The sequence below is a fragment of the Ceratotherium simum genome, chromosome 20, assembly GCF_057802395.1.
Source record: "Ceratotherium simum simum isolate JZ-2026a chromosome 20, ASM5780239v1, whole genome shotgun sequence".
NCBI lineage: Eukaryota > Metazoa > Chordata > Mammalia > Perissodactyla > Rhinocerotidae > Ceratotherium > Ceratotherium simum.
In genome coordinates, this window is record NC_141919.1 from 19,920,625 (window position 1) to 19,943,889 (window position 23,265).

At 38.5% G+C, this 23,265-nt stretch overlaps 1 protein-coding gene across 14 annotated transcripts in view; it reads left to right on the top strand.

Annotated features, from left to right (window-relative positions):
• TRPM3 (transient receptor potential cation channel subfamily M member 3) overlaps window positions 1-23,265 on the top strand; it is an 806,860-nt gene that overhangs the window by 668,536 nt on the left and 115,059 nt on the right. For all 14 annotated transcript variants that reach the window (XM_087444495.1, XM_087444496.1, XM_087444499.1 and 11 more), the window contains one exon: window positions 11,615-11,687. In XM_087444495.1, the coding sequence (XP_087300621.1) occupies window positions 11,615-11,687 (73 nt within the window). The remainder of the gene's footprint in view (window positions 1-11,614; window positions 11,688-23,265) is intronic.

Genomic DNA, 23,265 nt, shown 5'->3' on the forward strand with positions numbered 1-23,265 from the left:
CTCTGAGCTAAAAAGAGCCCCAGTAATCACCTAATCAAAGTTATTTTTTTGTAGGTGGTAAAACCAAGAATCAGAGAAGTGAGGTGATTAGGCCAAGACCCTTTTAACATGCGACATCTGCCATATGGAACTAATCTCATCTTGTCAGCCACACAAAGAAAACCCAGGAGTCTGAAGGCATTCACACAGGCTGAAATGGGCATTTTCCTCCAAAACATTTCCCCCAACCCTCCATAGCAGAATCTTTCACAGGCTCTGAAGTGAGTGTTATTTAAGCAACTCTCTTCTGTTCCACCAGGCAGGGTGCAGAAAGCCAGCCTGGAAGAAAGCAGATCCCCCATCCCCAGTGAGCTTACGTGCCCTACCTTCAAAATGTTTGTCTCTGGTGTTTCTTATAGTTGGGCATGAAGGGAAGCAGAAGAAAAATGTATTTTTTCCTAAGGTGAGAAGGAAATCCAAAATGTTATTCCTCTCACTCTCAAAGGCCTCTCTCGCTAACTCAGGCTCAGGGTTGCCCTGCCCAAAGGGGAGGATGAGCTTGGTCCAGTAACAGGTGGCATGACCTCCTGGTGGGGAGGTTTCCAGAGGGGTGAACCAAGGGAATCTGGTCTTCCAAGCTTGGAAACTGTCAACAAGATTGTTGCCAGGGAAACTGGACTGGCTTGAGAAGGGAGGCAAGAGAACTTCTCTGTCTACAGCACTTTATGAAGACTTCTTGGCAATCTCTCCCCTGGAAAGATCACAAGAAGTAGCTGGACTCCAGAAGTATGTGATGCCTTGATAATTATGACAAAGAAGTCAGAAAAAGATGTAGTTACATCCTGTGATGATGAAAAAAATAAGATAAACCACCAAAAAAAACCCATTAAAAATTATTACAAGCTAATAAGAAGCTCATATGCTATTGGCCTATAAGAACCATCTGTGGTCCTGTATATTCTCCTCAGAGAGATGTCTACTTATTAAGAAAAAAATATGTAAGAGAACGCACATGAACCCAAAAATGTCCTTCTCAATATGGAAAATATTTGACCTTGGGTCAAATTGAATTTTCACCCATCTAGTTGGCTGACAAGATGGTAGATGACAAATATTCTTGATTCTGCTAGCCAAGGTCATGAGGTGTATAAAGAAGCTTCTAGAAATATTATTACTGAACCTGTGGCATCTGTCACATTGGCATCCAGTGAGGTATATCACCTGGTTATATAATAAATGAAAGAGGTAACATCAATTGTCAGGGAAAGAACTGAAAGCAGGAGATGGTAGATAACAGGTTGTCATCTAGTTCTAACCCTCTAGAGACCCCCGCTGAAATTTCTCCAAAGAATTAGCAGATGAGGAGTTTATCCTGTTCCCATTTTTTGCCCTCATCACAAAATCAGCTGGGCTGCTTTTTCCTGTCCTCCCTGTGTGTCACCTTAAGATCACAAAGTGCTCTTTAGACTATGAAGACTATGTCAATCATGGATCCAGGGAGCCGAGGTTGAGTTCCTGACCCATATGTAACAATTTCTTACTGTGACATGACTTAACATGCTTTAAAAGAAAAAGTATCCAAAGCTCATGTTCACCAAATGATTTCATTTGCACCATCCAGTTATACAAGCCAGCACTGCCCTGGAACCCATGCAGCATTCAAAGGGCTAAAGGAAAATTCAAGAAAGTGAAACTGGAACAGAGTGACAGGTCAATATGTTTTTCAAGACCCCTTTTCCAAAAAACAGGAGCCTAAGCTCATCCTGGTGGTTAGTGGTGGTGCAAATAGAGAGGGGACAAAAGTCGATCCTGCTCATAGCTCCTCTCCTTCCAGGTGTGAAGGCTGCATCTCAAGATATGCATGTGCCTAGGTTTTCCACTACCATTTTCCTGCAACCAGCTCTGTAAGAGCTGCCTCTCTCTCCCCAGCACTTTCTCTAATGGGATGGGAGGCGATTACAGCAAATCTGGTTCAAGGACAATGCAAGCTTCCTTTTATTTGAACTTGCTTTTATGTGCTAAAAAGACTCATTTCTACCTATGAGGCAGTTTGTGACAAGGCCAAACTTCTGGGAATCTATCCTAAGGACAGAGTTCTAAATGAAGAACAGGATTCGTACACAAAGATGTTCATCATGTCATTACTTATATCAAAAATTTAGACACAATGTAAATGTCCAACAATGGAGGTATTAAGTGAGCCAAAACACATCTATTGGACAAAATACTCTGTAGATATTGAACATAATGTTTTTGAAGAGTTCCCAATAATATAGAAAATTGCTTGGTTATAATGCTAGTGGAAAATAAAATGAGAATACAAAATAATACTTCACAAATACTCCCCCGTGGGCATATACACACATATACACATAAACACACTCTGCCTATGAAAAAAAAAAGAAAAGAAAGAGACAGACTTGAAGGAAATATACCAAAATACCATGAAATGAAATGAAATCATTTTCATTTCACGTTTTCTAAACTTTCTACAATTTTTAAGGACCATGATGCATGGTTTTTATAAGAAAAAAATTTTTTTTCTTGTCTTGGAACCAGCAGGCTTCTAGCTTCTGAATTACATTTCTTGGAGGGAGAGACAAACTCTAGTGTTCTTAGATTAAAGTGGGAGAAAGAGAGAAAAGGGAGTCCAGGATTAGAATAAAAAAAGCAAAACCTCCTCCATTCTCTGACACTTGTCATTAATTGCCAAGTTGTTCGCACATGAATGTCCCTTGAGAGAGTATGAGGTTCAGTGGTAAGTTTGGTGTGCTTTAATCTACGAGACAATCTATTACTAAAAGTAACATACATTGAATTGTGTACTAAAGGTAGAAGGAACACACCTTTAAAATGAACTGGCAAATCCATTGTGTAATAAAATATCCTTTGATAGTCAAATAATCACCTATTTTATCTAATGTGTAAATTCATACATGACAGTCTTTTTAAAGTAGGATGCACTAGAATTATATTAATTTCATCTAATTTCTGTCTCTACAGCATCACTTTTTATTCACCCACTTCAATATGAAACTATGAGTCTTGTTCAAAAATATTACATGGAAAGTCAATATATACTTTATATGAATTTATATTTGAACTTATTTGATATTAATTTTCTAATAAAAATTTTGCATATCACTTTCCACTGATCTTCAGTTTGCCCAATTCCAGGTATGTTTGAATGTCCTCTGATTCCCCCCCACCTCCATGTAAATCAGCATGTCCATTTCTCAAAGACAGTGCCTTTGGCAAAATGTTAACTTAAGAATTTTGCCAACCAGAGGGAGTTTATTTTCTCAAATGCTGGCAATCAAATAGAAGTATGTCTTAGGTGCACAGTATTTTATTCATCAGGCTGCATTGTTCTCATCCCTGTACCAGGTCACCTTTGATTGTGCCAAAGTGAAAACTGAAGTCGGAATCTGCTTAAAGAACTGCTATTACCAACCATGAGTCCTGTTTAGATCTCTATCAGGGGTCTTGTATCTTGATGAACATGGATTTTTGCATTTTCTATTAATCACTCGTTTCAAATTATTTTGAATCTTAATAACTCATCAGGGAAATATTATGCTAAGCTGGTGATTTGGTAAAGTCATTGCATTGTGATGATTGAATTACTTATGGGTCTCATTCTCTCCCTCTCTCCCTACTTCTATTCTCAGAAAGCATATCTCCAGACTTTATTAAGAAATTGACGGAGTAAATAGGAAACATTTCAGAGGTGTTTCTTTTAAGGAAGTTCCAGATGTAGCAAGTTTAATGTCCTTAAGCCTACTGGTTAACATTATTATAGGTGGACTTTTCTAAATTCCTACAAAATCGTTAAGAACTTTGATAATTATCTATTGTATAGCTATGGGATTTCTCTAAAATCCTCAGACATGTTACAAACCATTTGTCAAACTCAGATATTACCTTTTACATTTCTAACACAGCATGACATGATTGTGGAATGTTCCTTTTTATTTTTGATAGATTCAGCCAAAGTGTCCTTGCAGCTTATAGCTGTTTTTCAGTTATAAAAATGGTTGTTTTCATCTTCGAAAGCTCGCCTCAATATCCATGTCTATTTTCACAGATTCATTGCTCACTGTGACATAAATATAAATCACAAATTAAGCTAATTAATAGACATCCTGAAAGGGAGTTAGTTTAATTTTCCCAATATTTTTTCTGTACTCTCATCTTGTTCAACTATAAGACCTGCTGGGTTTTAGAAGTAGGAAGTCATGATTAATTCAGCCACATATACTCTATTTTGTTACTTAGGTGGTGAATAAATGGAGGTGGTAAATTTCGTTATTTAGATTTGTTGCCCAGAAAATGAACCAAACCATCTGCAAACATAAAATTACTCTTCCCGAGTCATTTCCAGGTTTCTTTCATCTTTCTGTAATGTATTCTTGCTTTGAGTCTTTTTCTATACCATGGTTTAATCTACATGGCACCAAAATGTCAAACACTTTGGTGAAACACACTTTTGGATTAATTGGTGCTACCTATAACTCAAAAATGTCACATTCATACTAAGCCTCAATAAATAATTTCTAAAGCCCAGGCAGCCCAGTTTCTATCACATAATGTTTGACTAAGTGCTTAGCAGTAATCTAGTGTCCAGTAGACTTTTGTGTTAAAATTGATTCTTAACACTTGAAATATACTCTGGGTCTATAGCCTAATATGCCCATTCACTTTAGCTATGTTACCATTCTTGTGTGGAATTTGCTACTTTTTAACTTTTGGTTTCTCCTAACCAGTTTCCTAATCACAGCTATTTGGTAAAATTCATCCACTCAAAAAATATTTACTGAGCAAGGACTAGCAATCCTGCCTGCACATAGACCTCTCTTTAATACAGACAGATGTGCAAATAAGAGCAATGAAGGTTCAAAGTGCTACGCCAGATAGCCTAACAGCATATAATAGGGGCACAAAGAGAAGTGAGGGTTCGATCCTAGTTATATAGAAAGGTTTCTTCAGTGGTACATGTCAAATGAAAGGCTTGCAGTCTGTTCACCAAGCAGAGAAAGGACGTTCCAAGAAGACGGAACTGAATGCACAAAGGCCAAGAGGCTAGAAACAACATCCTGGGCCTTGAAAGGAGCAAGTTGTTCAGCATGACTGGGGCATCAGGTGTGTGGGTTGGGTTGTGGCTGTGGCGGTGGGAGTGGCAGCAAGGACACGGCAATGAGGATGTATCAGCAAGAGATAAGACTAAGGAGATAGCCAGGAGGGTGATGCTGGCATTCCTTGAATGCCCCGCTAAGAATTTTTAGCTTTGTGCCGTAGGTAATGGAGGCCACTAAAAAGTTTTAATAAGGAAGGTGATATAATTGGGAAGATTGCTTGCATAGCTGCATGGACAATAGCATGGAAGGACCAGAAGCAGGAACTCCAGTAAAGAAACGACTGTAGACGTTAACATGCTGGACAATGGCTGTGACAGTGGGGATAGAGAAGGAGGTGAACAGGGAGAAGCACTGCCGTAGAGAACTTTTCACAATCTGCATATTGGCTTACTTTCCCTCTGCCTCTTCTCACTAGAATGCATTAGAAGGAGGCAGGAATTGTTTTCCAGTTTTGTTCACTGCTCTATCCCCAGCACCTAAACAGCGCCTGGCACAGAGATGCTCAATAAATGTGAATCACTTGTATGCAGGGGATGAGGGTGAAAAATCCAATGCCCTGACTTCTGACTTTGAAGGGGGTGCAAAATGAGAGCAAGAACATGAGCAGAGAAGCCAGCTGGCAGACAGGCTGGAGGGCTGGAGAACAGGGGAATCATGTTATTCAGAAAGACTGAACTCCCCTTCAGTGTGAGAATCAGAATTCCATCCAGGCTAGGGCAATTTGTCCACAACCGAGCTGAAGATATAAAATGTCAAACTGAATTTGGGGAAAAGTTGTGTTGTTTTTTTTAACAAGATGTTTGATGTTTTTTCTTTTGAATCTTGAAGAACACTTTAATCTCCCCATATTCCATAATGTTTTGACAAAATAACCAACAATGTCAAACAAATCCGAGAGTTACTTTTAGGGTACATGTTGAAAATACCAATTTTATAATAAAGGAAAATCAAACTTTATTTACTAAATCACCTATAGAACAGTTAGATTAATATATTCTACTTCTACCTAATTTAAACTTTTTTCTAGTAAAATTCACATTGGTGAGATTTGATAGAATGAGCATATGTGCCTGTCTCCCTTCCTGCCCCTCAAATGACAACAAAAGGCAAAATGACAAAAAAATATATATTTCTTAAACAAATCCCTATCTGTGCTCAGCATAGAGGGAGATGAAAAAAGATACCATATTAGGAGACTAGAACTTTTGAGTAATTTCTGGAATATTAAAAGCAAGTATAGAAACTAGAGTTTCCAAATCATTATAGGAGAAACATACATACTACTGTGAAGTTAAAAGTTATCTTAGTTACTATACAGGATCAAAATAAACAAAGGCAGGAAATAGGAGAGGCCCTGGGAGCAGAAACAGAGTGATGAATTAAAGAATGTCTCTCAGAGTAACTGGCCCAAGAAATTCCATATCTACGAATTTTATTCTACACATACACTCAGCCACGTGCATGCAAGGGTATTCTTGCAACGGTGTTTATAATAACAAAAGATTGGAGACAACCCATATGTTCATTAGTAGGGGACTGGTTAAGTAAATTATGGTACGTGCATATCATGAAACATTAGGCAGTTAACGAACAGTGATGCAGGTCTCTTCGTGGCTGAACGGAACGGTCTCCAGGATAGATAGTCAAGTGAAAAAAGCAAAGTGTAGAATAGTGCGTAAAGCTTGCTACCACTTGTGTAAAAGGGAGAGGTCTGTGTATTTCTGTATGTATGTGTAGAACATCTCTAAAGCTGCTAATACTGGTTACCTTTGTTGAGGGACACTGGAAAACTGGGGACAGAAGTGATACACTTAATTTTCACTATGTATCTCCTTATACTGTTGGGAATTATTTTTTTGCCATGTCCATATATTATCTATGCAAATATATAATATTTTTAAAGGAAAAGAAAGATGTAGAAGAGAAATAATAAGAAAGTTGAAAACATAAAGTAAGATGGAAGAAATAAGACAAAAAAATCAGTAATCACATTAAACGTAGCTGGATTCTTTTCTGCCTTTGAGAGAGAGAGATTTTGATTCAGTTTTAGGAAAAAAATCTAGCCTTGCTGTTTATAAGATACACACATAAAACAAAATGACCACAGAAAAGTGACAAGTACCATATGGAATAATATACCAGACAAATCATAATCCCCCATAAAAGTGTGTCGCAATTACAATATTGATATAAAACAAAATATAATACAAAGCAACAGCATTAAAGGGAAATATTATATGTTGATAAAAAGTGCAATCCACCAAGAACAGACTGTCATGAAGCTCTATACATTTATAAAAAGCTTCAAAACATAAAAAGCAAAGACTGTTTAGGGGGCGGGCCTGGTGACGCAACAGTGAAGTGCGCGCGCTCCGCTTCGGTGGCCGGCCCCGCGTTTGCAGGTTCAGGCTCCAGGCGCGCACCAATGCACCACGTGTCAGGCCATCCTGTGGCGGCATCCCATATAAAGTAGAGGAAGATGGGCACGCATATCAGCCCAGGGCCAGTCTTCCACAGCAAAAAGAGGAGGATTGGCATCAGATGTTAGCTTAGGGCTGATATTCCTCACACATACACACACACACACACATAAAAAGCAAAGACTGTTTACTTTCAAGGGATAATTGTGAAGTGTATAATCATCATAGAAGATTTTTATATGCCTCTCAGAAATAAGATATAAGTAAATATGTAGAATATGTGAATAAAAAACTAGTTAAGTGTAATCTATATCTATAACTCTATACCTAGCAGATAAGAGAATACACACTTTTTTCCAAACAAAATAGCATGTTTACAAAATGTTACAAATATACATATACACTCTAATATTAAAAATAGTTTTAAGTAAGAGAAAATCAATTGCATATATTTAAAAATGAATGAAAATAACATAATGCATAGAAAAACATGTGAGATGCATAATCTTAAGTGCATTTACTAGAAAACAAGAAAGAATAAAAATAAATTGACCAAGAACTCAACTTTAAATTCTAGGAAGAGGGGCCGGCCCCATGGCCTAGTGGTTAAGTTCTGCATGCTCCGTTTCAGCAGCCCAGGTTCAGTTCCCCAGCGTGGACATATACCACTCGGCAGTGACCATGCTGTGGTGGTGTCCCACATACAAAATAGAAGAAGATGGGCACAGATGTTAGCTCATGGCCAATCTTCCCAGGAAAAGAAAAAAAATTCTAGGAAGAAACGGCTAAGGAAGCAAAAATAGAAAAAATAAATGGATAATGATAAAAGCAGAAAATAGTAACTTCAAATTGTAAATAATAATATTGATCAATAAAATGACCATGATTTTGATCAAGTGAGAAATAGAGGAATGAAAAAAACTGCCATATAATTCTAGATATAAAGGAGATTTTTAAAATAATAAGAGAGTTCTGTGTATAACTGTACACCAATAAATTTGAAAATCTAGATAAAATGTTTGATTATCTAGGAAAATATATGAAATTGAGTCAAGGAGAGGCAGAAAATCTAAATTGATCAATAACTGTTGAAAAAATTCTAAAGATGATCAGCGATCTATCTCTAAAAACAATCCAGTGCTAGATAATTTATAAACGTCCTATTAAACCTGCCAGAAGCAGAATTCCTTTGTTACACAAACTGTTCTGGGGCATAAGAAAACAAAAAAAGCTTCCTGTTCATACTGAAAAGTTAGTGCAACCCTAATACCCAAACCAGGCAAGATTGGTGACATGTACCAACCTCACTTACAAACATAGTCGCAAAGATCCTAAATAAAATATTAGCAAATAAAATCCAGTGTGGTTAAAGAATAATACATCATCTGGGCCGGCCCCGTGGCTTAGCGGTTAAGTGCGCACGCTCCGCTGTTGGCAGCCCAGGTTCGGATCCCAGGCACGCACCGACGCACCGCTTCTCCGGCCATGCTGAGGCCGCATCCCACATACAGCAACTAGAAGGATGTGCAGCTATGATGTACAACTATCTACTGGGGCTTTGGGGGAAAAAAATAAATGAATAAATAAAAATTAAAAAAAAGAAGAAGAATACATCAAAACCAAAGAATTTTATATCAACCTATCACATTTCAAAACTACTGTTTTGATTCACATCCCACCAAGAATATTTAAGAATACCTGATTTTCCTCATCTCTGCAACAGTAGGGGATGGTAGGAGAAAGATGACTCATCTTTTTTATATTTTCTGAGGCAGACATATAAATTATGTAATTAATATTTTTAAAATTTTTAATTTCAAATAAGGTTTTAGAGTAGTGATGGAGATCTAATATCTCAGGTCAGTTCAAGGCAAAATTATGAAATAAATTCCCTCTTTGGATCCTCCAGGCCCCCTGTGGTGCTTTCTTTCCCATTTTCTGGGGTCACTGGGTTCTTCACCCGAAGCACACCAGGGTCGGGGCATGAACAGGTGAGCAGCCATTCCCTTCACATCAGTTTCCCAGAAAAACTGCGAAGTCCCGGTATACAATTCCATTTCAGTCTCCTTGACAAACAATGGCGCACATATCCATGTCTCCACCACTCCCACCCTAAAATCCTTTAGAATTTACAAAACACCCTACACTATACACCTTCCTTTCCCCCTCCTCAAATCTGTTCCTAGGAAATCCTGACAATCTTATACTTCAGGGTAAATTTAATTTATTTGCTGCCTCAGAAGAATTTGCATCTGAAATATGATCTCTAATTAGGCAGTGAAATTTAGGCATCTGCAGAACAAGTAGGTCAAATGTTTAAGGAATTCTGTTTGATGCCTAATTTCTGAATTTTTCCAAAACAGTGAGCTCAGATGTTATCCTGATTCTCCTAAACTCACTACCAGCTAAGTATGCAACGATACCTTTCAGACTATAGCCAGCCCTTGCTTAAAGAGTTAACACACAGAATTGGCCAAAATTCCACTTCTGTCCCCTGGTTGTTTCTCCAGTGGACCTCAAATTTTCTTCCCAATTCAGGCACCCCTCCCTCAGCTCAGAGCGGAGAAGAGCTGCCTCTCATCTCCCAAGTGGATTCTGTGGGGGTATCAGTAGTTTGGGAGAATGCCCCATGGCACTTCTGCCAAACCATGGCTATGCTGAAGCAGATTTCTGTGCAAATCTAAGGGAGTTGGGGCATACCTCCACCCCACGGTCGTTACCAGAGATCACAGCTGTGGCCCATGAGCCAAACACAGCACACTGATGGATTTTGTCTGGCTCTCTATATTTTTTACATTTTTGAGTTCAAACGCCTATGAAGGCATTTCAACTTGCAATCTCTGCCTTACACTCATCCCAGGCTCTGACCCAAGGACATAAACAGATACAAAAGAGTTAGGCAGCTCACAAGTTAGGTGCTCGTGTGATCTTGTTCCTTCTCCTCACTTCTTCCCAATGTTTAAAGCACAAGACAAAAGGTGAGAACTATTGAGTTCCAATCACAGCCGTCCTTGTAACTCATTGTTGACCTTAAGCAAGTTACTTTGTCTCTAGCTATTAGACTAGAAGATTTCTAAAGCAACAGATGGATTAACAGTCTATGATTCTGTGTCTATTCTCTCCATCATAGTGGCGAAACTTAGAATTATATATTAGCAAATCCTATGAAGTTTACTTCCTATGTAGTTGGAAATAGGCAAGCACTATTATCTTCCCCTTTTACAGACAGAAAAACTGGAAGCCTAAAGCAGTTGAGTACAATAGTAATTCAGCGTAGATAGTCAAACAATCTTTTGGCTTCCTTAAGTAGCTTTCCTCTGACTTGGAAAAAAAAGAACTTCATTATTGTTAAGCATTATTTGGGGACTTTGTATAATCCTTCACTGGGATCTCTTTATTCTCCTCCCCATTATTCATCCCCAGGGAATACTTTTCTTCCCTGGATTACCAAAAGCAAAGATGTTATTGTATTGTCTGCTTTCCCCTTCTTACAACCTGGATGTACTGCTAAATTATTTCAAGAGGGTTCAAAGTTATTGAGAGGACTGAAGGATCTAGAGGCATCACAGTGTTGAAACTCTTGAGTACCCATCGCTGAGGAGCAAATGTAGTGATGGCTACATTGCACACATGCACACACACAAGCACACACAGATACACACACACACATAGTGAGGCCATTTACTTAACGGCATACCAACTAGCTGTTTCTAAACACTTAGTTTATCAACTCTTAGTTTACAGTATGGCTTACATATTTTGGTAAATCCTGCAAGTTTTCATTTTCAAACCGAAATGATAGAAGAGGACATTTTCCCTGGTCTCTGGTTTCTCCTCATTGTAACCATAATCAATGCAGTTATCTAAGGTGGTTTCAGTCAGAAGGCTACTGAGGCATCTCCCTCTTAATGAGTTGCAGAGCCCTCTAACTGAATTCTTGCTACATATGCTTTCCCTGTGGTTATGGATCTATCTAATATATATTAAGAGAGTCTGTGTTCAGATATGGTCTTATTGATTTAATTTCTCTTGGGGGAAAAAATGCATTGCTAATGGTCACCTTGTCTCAAATTGCAGATTACCGTATTTCGGATGGGATCAGAAGGACACCAAGACATTGATTTAGCTATCCTGACAGCTTTGCTCAAAGGTAAAAGAGTTTCTGTGTCCAGAGAGTGCAAAAATAATTTAAATGGATTAACACAGCAACCTTATGTCTCCTAATAGTGGATATAATCCCAAAAGATATGATGACACATCTAATTATTGATAACATAAGGAGCTCTCCTGTAAGACACTGTTAGTGCTATTAAATTCTCCTATAATAGACCTGTTATAGTGTGACTCAACTTCATAAAGCTTAAATATACAATTCAGTCATGTCTATTGAATCATAAAAATAATAAAGCAAAAGGCTAAAATAATATGTAAGACTCTAAGTTACTGAGGTTATTTAATAATTATCACCTTGTCTACTTTCAAAAACCATTTAATATGGCAGAGATGATAGACATATATAGAGATACAGATATATTATAATACATTAAAAATGGAAAATCAAAACTATTGAGAGGAAGGAAGAAAGAAATAAAACAATTAGGCTACTGTACTTGTTATAACTGAGCATTAAATTTAACTCTAAGTTTCTGGGAGTTGAGGCAAAAATAGAAATGCCCTGGGATGTACGATTTTCCTTTTCTAAGGTGAGTGTTTCTCACCCAATATTATAAAGAAGTCTCACTGTATGTCCTCATCCTTGGAGCCATATCCAAGAGAAGACCAGTTTCTTCCAGGATCTGCAGATCAAATCTCACCCTTAATGTCCCTTAATTGGTACATGACATTTGACTAATAATTTTCAATATTGGCATAAGCAAAAGGAAGTTGCCGCTGTTCGGCACTGAAGTGAAAACTGGAACTATAAGACAAAACAAAACCACAAACCTTGTTGAATGTGCTTCTGGTTAGAGATGTCTCCCACATCCTCCCTGAGCCCCACAGATTATGCCTGCTGCAGCATTTATCACATGGCTGGGTATTGCCTGTTTGTAAGTCTCCTAGACTCTAAGCTCTGTAGAGGCAGAGAATGTGTCTCGTCCATTACTGCTTTCTCAGCACCTCGCACAATCCCTAACACATGGCAGCATTCAATCAATTTTTGTTGAATAAAGGAAGGAATGAATGGATTACTCAGTGATTCAGTGATAGATTCAGCATTTCAAAATTAAAACTCAGAATAGCAACCATTGTATTCTAATTTCCAGTCTATCTACTCTTCCTCCACTATTAATTTTTCTTGAGTTCCCATCATGTGGCAGCCACTACGTTAAGTGCTAAGCTTTTTGCAAATACTGTAAACATTAATTATTGCAACAACTATGTCATGTATGAGCTATTTTTGATCCCCATTTTACAGATGGGGTGAGTGGAGCTAGAAGAGGTTAAGTAACTTGCTCAAGGTTACCATGCTAATTAATAAGCCTGGATTTAGATCCAAGTATATCTAACTCTTCGCTATACCACATGTGACCCCTTTGACACTAGAAGCTGTCGATCCTCTCCATCTATTCCCCAAATGTATATATGCACAGTCACTGAAGATCCTGATCACATTTTAGGAAGTTCACAATCCTGTGAAGTGTATCATGTGTCCCAGGTTGGGAACCTCTGCTCTAAGGCATTGCATTCCAGTGAACTAAAAAATACATACATGCAGAAGAATTAAGGGACCATGTACAGGCTGAACCATAAAGCATACTCTGAGCCCCACTCTCCATTTATCAGAGACACAATTAAAAGTTTGAGGCAAGTAACTGTCTGATATTTGCTATTTTTACATCAAAATAAGAAAAAATAAGAAAGCTGGTAACTAACACTTATTGAGGACTTGCTAAGTGCCAAACACTGTGTTAGATGCATTCTATGTATAAATTCATTTAATCTTCACAACAGTTTGATGCCCAGTTTATTACAAGACCCATTTTATAGACAAGAAAATTGAGGCACAGAGCAAGTCAGTAACGTGCCCAAGATGAGCTGGCCAGTAAGTAGTACAGACAGCCTGACCCTCTAGCCCTCACTTACATGTACCATCAAGGCATCCTTATCCCATTGATAAGAAGCGGAATACCACATTTATCACCTCGAAGCAAAACTCATAGCAAATGGAGAAGTGGCCCAATTATTGGTTAAAACATATTAACCATCATAATATCTTCTATTAAAGAAATTTTCTTCCTCTTTCACTAACTGGTGCAACTTAAAATTGTGTTTCACTTTCAGATCAGTCTTAGAATTTATTTGTTGTAATACAGAAAAGTTGTTTTCCAACTGTTACGTACATGACAGACCATATGAAATACATTTTATATTATAACCAAGTAGTTATACATATGTATTTAGAAAACTGAAATTAAAGTACATGAAATAATATTTACATTGACTATATGCAATGAAATTGGATATTTTCTATTCTAATCTAGTCTATTCTCTTTAATGCTAGTTCTATTCCACTAAACTGATTTCATGACCCACTAATGGGTCATAACCTGCAATTTAAAAAACACTGTCATAGAAGATTAAAGGAAATTATGATTGCTCTAAGAAATTAACATTTCTAATCACTATAATGAACATTATTTACGCAGCAGTTGATGCTAATGAGAATTTATGCCATTAAAAGATTATGATGTGTCAACTCTATTTTGCGAAGGTTTTTTGATGTTCTCTGATTTTGACCAAGTTGATTTGTGAAGGATATCAAGCATAAGACTTTTGCTGACTTTCTTGGAGGCCAAGAGCATACTTATTTCAGTTTCAGATTCATTAGTTTGTTAAATTATTCTTTCTATGTATTTTTTTAATTATGCCTGGGCATGTAACATGGTTTAACACTTAATTTTTACAATTATACTTAGTTTTCAATTATCCAATGCATGAGGAATCTTTGTACAGTCCAGTTTTTATTCTCTCCATCATCTGAGAAAACCAAAAGTTAGAAAGGAGAAGGAGGAGAGAGCCGTGAAACTAACTACTGATCCATAAATCCAGAGCCCGGCGGTGGGGGTGGGGGCGGGGTGGGCAGTTGGGGGGAAGGACAGATAGGAAACCAGGTGGCTGTGGGGAAAATAAACGTTTTCTGCCCCTTGTTTTTGATCCCATTGAGTTTGATTTTCCTCAAGATCTGTTTATATTAAAGGACACTATTTATATGATATAGACTTACGGTTATCTGTTCAAAAATGGAGAGAAAGGAAGACACAAAATGAATGTTGTTGCAGAGATATATGAGGCCCATAGTTTCTTCAAATGCTGACCTGGGGTAGCTTTTGAGAATATGTGATGTCACATGTCTTTCACATTAAGGTGACCGCTCTCCAAGAGTGGTGGTCTGAGGCTAGAGACGGTACTCCCTACACCATTCTCTTTTTCAGTTCTCCCCCAACCCTGCAACACACACTCAGCAGAACTCAAGGAAACAGCGCAGAGTAGAGTTGCCAGAGAAAATATAGGACATTGAACATTCAGATAAACAATAAATAAATTTTTAGCATAGGCATGTCTCAAATAATAATTGCATGGGACATACTTATATTTAAAAAATTCTTCATTGTTTATCTGAAATTCAAACTTAACTGGGAGTCCTGTATTTTTATTTGCTAAATCAGGCTACCCTACTCAGAGGAGGTCTGATGCCATTAACACTTCTGGACTTCAGACACCTTGAGAGGTTCTGTGGGAAAAGAACTCAACAATCTAGGGAAGTCACCTCGTCCTTCTGTCTGCCTCTGTCTCTCAGCCAGGCCCGGCCTAAATCATAGCAACCAGAGAAGACTTCCACTGGAAAGGACCCCAGACTTACCTTACTAAACAATCCGGTGTTTATCAACCGTTCTTGCAGTCACCTCATCTTATCTGCATCCCTCATGCAGCAGCATCCCTCTTGTTCTGGGCTCAATAAAGCCAGAAAACATCTGCTCATAGCAGATAAAGTTATTGAAAGAGGTCCCTTGACCCCTTCTGTGGGTAAAATTATCCCCCATTTTTTTCATCATTTCTCATACACCTTGGATCTCAAATCATGCAGGTGTATACTCTCTCCTTCCTATACGTACACTAAAGTGTAATATGTCATGATCACTCTCCTCCATAAATGAGAAATTTTGCTTTTTTGAGTTTAATCTTCATTAGTAAAGAAGTTCATCTGTGGCATGGGGACAGAGTAACCTTTATTGCATAATTCTTTTACTGGAAAGCATTTTAAAAGAGCTAAAAGAGAATGCAAAACAATACGTTCCTCCAAAACTGTCAAGATCACCAAAAACAAGGGAAGTCGGAGAAATTGTCACAGCCTAGAGGAGCCTAAGCATCTAACGGAATGAACTGTAAATATAATCAAAGTACTATAGCATGTGCAGGCAGTATTTAATAGAAAGTATCTATATTAGTCACATAGGCATGGACAAGGCTGATCACTATTGATCTAAGAAAAGATTAGAAATACCATTGGGGAATCTAAGTAAGAGATATATAAATGCAGAACTAACAGAAAACAATTTGTAGGAAATCAAATTTCCCAATGGACTTACACAGTCATTTCAGAGATAATTATCTATTTCCTACCATTTTATTTTACATGTTTTGATTCTGCAGATATAATTAATGTCATCAATAACTAATACACTAATTAATTACTTATACTTAGGTGGAGAATAACTTCCCTTTAAGATATGCATTTGCAAATTTGTTCAAAATGTAAAGAAAAATGTTTGAAATAAAAATTCAAATGCTAAAAGAACAGCCAATATGTTCTATTTAACTTTAGAAAAATTTCAAGTAAGAATGTCATTGATTAGATCATACAAAACAATGAAAATCGCTATGTTCTGAACCATTTTCCTTTAAAATTCCATCCTTTAAAAAACCTAAACTTGAAATAAAAGTGGATAAAATCTGAAAAATATATATATTTTAATGTTTTGAAACTACTTCTGAATGCATGCCCCTCTGAGTCTATTAACTAGAAAATGCAGAGTTATCACAAACTAGTACTGACATCAATAGATAATTAGTCTTGCTAAATAACTCATCTTATTTTTTAAATGGCTTAATTAATCCCTAGTAAAACAAAAATCTTGGCATATATTCTGAAGTAGTTTATGTCCAATAATTCTATGCACCAGGTAGATCTCATAAACACTAACATCCTGGAGTGTTTACTGAGAAGCTACCCTGCTTAAACTCGGATGATTCATGAATAGGTTTTATGGGAATTAATTATGGCCTAGATTTGAAAATAAAAAATTATTTGTAATTATATGTTCAATTTTCTTCATCCCTCTTTCCTGTGTGTAGGCAGCTTAACATACCACATGCATGATTGCTTCCTTTTAAGATTTTTTTTCAACCTGGAACTGTTTAGATAGCCTTATTAAGGACAAAAAAAAAGAGATTCATGTTAACACTTTTATCACTTATATGAGATGCAAAGTTACCATAGTAATTAAATATTATACAAATGGAAGTGGATAAAATTTTGTTCAAGAGAGATCTACAAAGTCTAAATGTGTGGCATCTTCACTTTATTTTAGACTTAAAAGGGCATGGGAGGTAATCTGTGGGAGAATAGTGAAGTATTTCAGTTAGAGGTGAAACTCACCAGGTAATTTTTACAATTACTCGTAAATAATTTTATTTATTAAGCCCTTGTCTGCATGAGGCCACTTTTAGTCTTCCTTGCGTCCTATGATTGGTAAACCCATGTCTGCCACTGGCCTCTTATTACTATCTCATCCCAAAGCCCCCCTGAAGCCACAATAGCCCCTTTCACATTGTTACACCCATGCATTTTAAAACTAGGAAACTGAGGCCAAAGAGTCTAAAAGGTGTTCAAGATCATTCGGCAAATCAGTGTCAGAGCCAAAGCTTAAACCTGGTCTCCTAACTTCCACTCAGATTTCTTTATATTACATGTGTGACGCTTTGGAGGATCCAGGATTACTTGGCTCTACACTGCCACAGAGACATCAGGCAATTGCTCCTGTGGCTCCAGGAGTATCTGGGGTGATTAATAGATCAGGACATCTGCTTCCTTAAAACTCTCAGAGCCCTTACCAGGACCCTTGGCTGCCAGATGATCTTAGTTACACACACATATCTTAGTGATGAAACTAAGATACCTACAATTTTACCTAATGCAATGGCAAGAATAAACATGACCTGACGCTTGTTTTATTTTTAAAGATTAGGCCACCGGTGGAATATTGCTTCAACCAAAAAATCTTTAGTTACAAGTGACATAAACACAATTCACATTAGCTCAAGCAAAAATAAGTAAGATGGATTTATTGGTTCACATGATCAGGAAGTCTAAGGGTAAACTGAGTTCAGGCAAAGTAGGATCCAGGGCTCAAATGATGTCACCAGGGTCTGTCCTCCATCTCTCAGGTCTGTACACCTGTCACACCAAACGGTCATCAGCAGTGCCAGACTCACACCCAACCAACTGAGCAAATCCCCATTAAAAGAGCCACCTTTCCCGGCAATTGCAACAGAAAGCTCCCAGGGAGGACTTGGATTTGCTTTCCTGGATCAGTGCCTGTCCCTGAATCCATCACCATGGCAAAGGAGAGGGGAGAATCCCTGTAACCATGAAATGAGAGATGGGTTTCGCTCCACCCACATCACAGAGGTATGGGTTCCCAAAAGAAAAAGAGGTTCTGTGGCCCAAAAGGGGAGGAGAAAAGAGGGCTGGTAAGACTAAAAACCACTAAAAAAATACACTTCTTTGCAGTTGTATCAAAAGAAGTGCTGAGGGTCAAAGAGTATCAGATTTGCCTCAAATGCGGACACCTCAAAATCCACATACCAAGAACAAATTCTTCATTCAGTAGACAAAAACAGGAACTAGGTCAAATGAATAGTAAGCAAGGTTCAGACGTTCACCCAAATCATACTCGTAAAGCTTACTTCAGGTAGACCTAAATATGTAACTTATTAATATTATTGACTACATAATAGTTATTTATTATTATAATGACTGTTACCTTTTTAAATTTTAATGGTCTGTACTTGATTATTTCTGCCAAAAATTTTAAAGGAGATTACATTCTTACCACTTTTGTCCCCAAGGGCAAAGTCTATTCCTTAGAAAAAATGATTCTGTAAAGACCAATCACCCCAGGCTTTCCCCACTAGGCTCCTTCCATCCCATTCTCCACTACCATCCCCAGCTCCTCCATATGGTACTTACCACAGTGAGACCACCCAGCAAAGGGCTTTCTAATAGTAAGAACAATGGCCATATTCAAAGCATCACTACTCCCTGATTGAACAAATTGCTTCACCTCATTGAGGCTCCGTTTCCTAATCCATAAAACTGAGATAATTCTAAAACCTCCCTCACAGCCATTGTATCAATTTTAATCGATAATTAAAGTAAAGCACTTAACACAGTACCTATAAAAATATGTTTAATAAATGATGATCTGACTGTTAATGATGATGATGCCAAACTAGAAATGAAGACATGGACCACATCTGTTTTACTCACCACCATACACATATATACACAGCATCTGGCACATAGTCGGTATTCAATATATATTTGATGAACTCATGAATAAATGATCAACAGGCTTTGGGATCTGATTAGACATATACTTAAATCCTAGTGCTTTACTGGCTGTGGCATTAACCGAGTTATGTAACCCCTGTATGCCTCAGTTCCCTTCCCTGTGAAGAGGGAAATCTAACCTTTCTCATGTGGACTGATAGAAGGGATGCCCGAGATGGTTATACTGGAAGCTCTTTGAGGGCAGGCACTATGCCTTCTTTATGATAAATACTTAACATCAAGTACTTTTATACCCTTTCCCTTCTAAAACGGGCTTTAAAAATTCCTAAGGAACTAGGATGTCCCCCATATCCAGAACCCATCAGAATCATAAACTGTTAAACTTGAAAAGACTCATAAATTTGAAAACAACAACAACAAAACCTCAAGCATATGTGTAAAGATCCAGAATAGACCACAAAAAGGAGTTTAATCTTGAAAACGGTTGAGCACCTGCTAAGCTGCCTTAAAATTAATTTTCTGGCAAGTTTATTTCCTTGCAAATCCAAGTAGATCTCAGAGCACTAACCGGAGACCAAGGTAGACAGCAATTTTAGACATTTCTGCTTGTCTCTAATAGGACAATGCAATAAAGAACTTAAATCTCTTAATCCTTTTATTTGTATAATGCTTTACAATTCACAAAGCATATTCACATAAATTTTATCATCTAATCTTCACAACTCTGTGGAATGGTTACCAGATCATCTGTCTCCAAATTGGAACTCTCTTGGGCATGAAAGTGGGCAGTATTGATACTGGACTAAACCAGGAATGTCCAGGCACACTGGGAAGTATGATCACTCTGGTTACAAACTCCACCTTCCAATTAGGAAGTTTCCAGAGGAAAGAATTATGTCTTCTTTGCCTTTGTATCCCAACACCCAGAAAAATGCTAGACATATGGTAAACATTCCATAAATATGCACTGATTGAAAGTGGAGTCCTGGCCCAATCAACCACTAGCCAAAGTCACACAAACAACCCAGACATAGGCTGGGGCCTCCTTCCTCCTTGAAATTTAATTAAGGCAGACTCGAACCTCTCAACTCAGTGATCCACAGAAATGCAAATCCTACACTCTCCCCAGGATTTCTGCAAATTCCTGAAGACTTCAGTTCTCTTGCTCACCCCTGCCTTCAGGTTCCTGATTCCATGTGTGCTATTTCTATTCCTCATCATAGAAGTCAAAATATGAAACTCAGCTCTTCCACAGTTTCAAAACAAAACAAAACAAAAAACAAAATTCACTTACACAAAGCATTTAATAGACATGGTAGACTTTTCTAAAAATGTAGGTAGAGATGCAAGAGAGGTTTACTTCTCAATAATGCAGACAACTTCTAACTGAATGGCAGGCATCTCCAGTGTTCATATCCTTTGGCTATTTCACACATGGGCCTATCCATGGATCCTTCAGCCATGACTTCCCCAGTGTCATACTGTCCCACGGAGCCTTCCTCCCACTATTCCTTCTTCCTCATGCTTCCCCTTAAGAGTAAAACAAACTCCTCTTCTCCAGTCCCTCCTTGCTTTCTGACATTTTGGCCCCGGCCCTAAAAGGCTCATCTACCCTAAGCAGCTTTGCAAGGTATTTTTACAAACAAAGACAGTGCCCTCCCTAAGCAGAGTTCTTGTGCCAACTCATAGGAGAGAGTGATTTCTTTACTTCTTTCATATAGGTGGTAAGTGAGACAATGGGGCTTGGACTCATGTATCTCATCGGAAGATGAGAGTATGGTGTTCTTTGCTCCTGGGCCACAACTACCAGCAGGAAAGGTGCAACATGTAGCAGGCTCAAGTGTTTGCAAGGACTGTAGCCACCAGGGCCCCCAGGTCTGCAGTCCCAGGCCATTTCTAGAAGACTGTCAAGGTTATGATCATGTCCATAAGATTGTCTCATTGTAGAATTTTAAAGCTGGATAGAGGCGTAAAGACCTAGGACACTGAGAGGCCTCTGCTGGTGTTTGGACGAAGAGAAACTGGAATCCAGTCTGCAGATGCCCAGGTCCATTTTTCCTTCTCTGCACCATGCAACCAGTTCTGATGACAGATGTGGCCATCCCTGGCCCCTTGTTCCCCAGAAGGGGAACACCCCAGAAGGGTGTTCCCCACCCTTTCACTCTGCGGCTGGCTAGTGCCTTGGGATTGGCACAGTGCCAGTGTGCTCAGTGAGCTGATCATTAAGCTCATTGCAAACCCAAAGCTCCTGAGTGACCCTCAGCTTGAGAAGAACTCATCACTGCTGACTGCCCAGCAGGGCGATGGAATCATGCTTTTCCTTCCTTGACTTGCCTGAGGGTAATGAATCCGCTTCATTCATTAAATCAATCACTACATATTCTGAATTATCATGCAGACTGACAGCAGCATGATTCCAAAATGAGTAGTTTACATTAATAATAAAAATAATAGTGATAAGAGTAAAACTAACACATAACAATAAAAACTAATATGACACTTACTATAGTACAAGTATTAACTAATTTAATTCTCATAATACCATAATGGGGCAGGTACTATCAGCATTACCCACATTACAGTTGAGGAAACTGAGGCACAGAGAGGCCAACTATCTTGGTCAAAGTCACACAGCTAGAAGTTGATGGAATCTGGACATGAACCCAGGTTATCTGAGTCCAGAACACTTACTCTGACTCTGCATCCTGGGCATCTATGGCAAGGACTGGGTATTAAGGACTGCCCCTGTTTTTGACACGTTTTGAATGATTCAAGATGACTAAACTTTCCTTGGTGCATTAAAAATACAGACAGCCTCCTAGATAAATATGGTTCACTGAACACATGAATCTACTATTATTATTCTCCTCTGAATCCTTCTAAAACAAGAGTAACTAGTTATTTATTAAAATCATTGGGACAGAAACAGTATTTTGTGTTCACCACACTGATTTCTCTTCTCTCACACTGGACGACTAAATGTCCTAGCCTCCCTTGCAGAGAGGTTGGGACCATATGACTGTGCTTTGACCAATGGGAATGTGACCAGAGTGATGTAAGCCATTCATAGACCTGGAGGATGAAAAGCAGGTAGAAGAATGGAAAATAATAGACCAGAAAAAAAAAAACTGAATACTAAACAGATATTAAGCTGACTTACACTTCAAAATGCTCAAAAGGCCCAGAAATTGAGGCACGTAGAACCTCAAAAAGGGGGAATGAAGGGAGGCAAACATAAAAATATTTGCTGAGTTTCTTTAAGAGGCAGCCAGAATGCCATATACTCTCCCCCTACTCCCCAAAGTCCTCTCCAACCAAAAAGTAAGGATTGGGCCGGCCCCGTGGCTTAGTGGTTAAGTGCGCGCGCTCTGCTGCTGGCGGCCCGGGTTCGGATCCCGGGCGCGCACCGACGCACCGCTTCTCCGGCCATGCTGAGGCAGCGTCCCACATACAGCAACTAGAAGGCTGTGCAACTATGACATACAACTATCTAATGGGGCTTAGGGGGAAAAAAAATAAATAAAATTATAAAAATAAAAAAAGTAAGGATTTATTCTCCAAAGAGCGTAAAGCAGATTCTCTGGACCAGGGAACACCAGGCGCAAGGTGAGGGCTGGGCTATGGTACTGAAAATGGGGGAGGGGGCACTCAATAAATTAATACATGTTGGATGCTGAGACCCCAGCCCTTTCCTCCGCTTGGTTCCTAGCATGCTGGGGGCTGGGGTCTTCATCTTCCACTCAGGAGACTGGAAGATCCTTTTCTGTAAAATCTGATTCTCCTAAGAGAAGAGACCTAAAGATACTAACATGAATAATTCCCCATCCAAGGAGCTCAACTAGTTGATCTTCCAGTGAAGTTCACAGTTGACAATGTCCACTCACGTGCTCAGGGCTTCCATCAGCACTTTAGTGCTCCACTCTTAATAGGAGAGATGACCAAGGGCAGCCAGACCAGTAAGACCTCTAACAAGGAAGACAGATATACAACCAAACAAACAGAAGGGCAACTCGGAGCAATCAGAACCTATGCAGGGAGAAGGAAACTTCACCAAAACTATCATTAATACCTTCAGAGAAATCAAAGAAAATATTTGAACCATTAATAAAAAGAACAGCGTCTTATATAATATTTAATTCAAGAACTAAAAAGA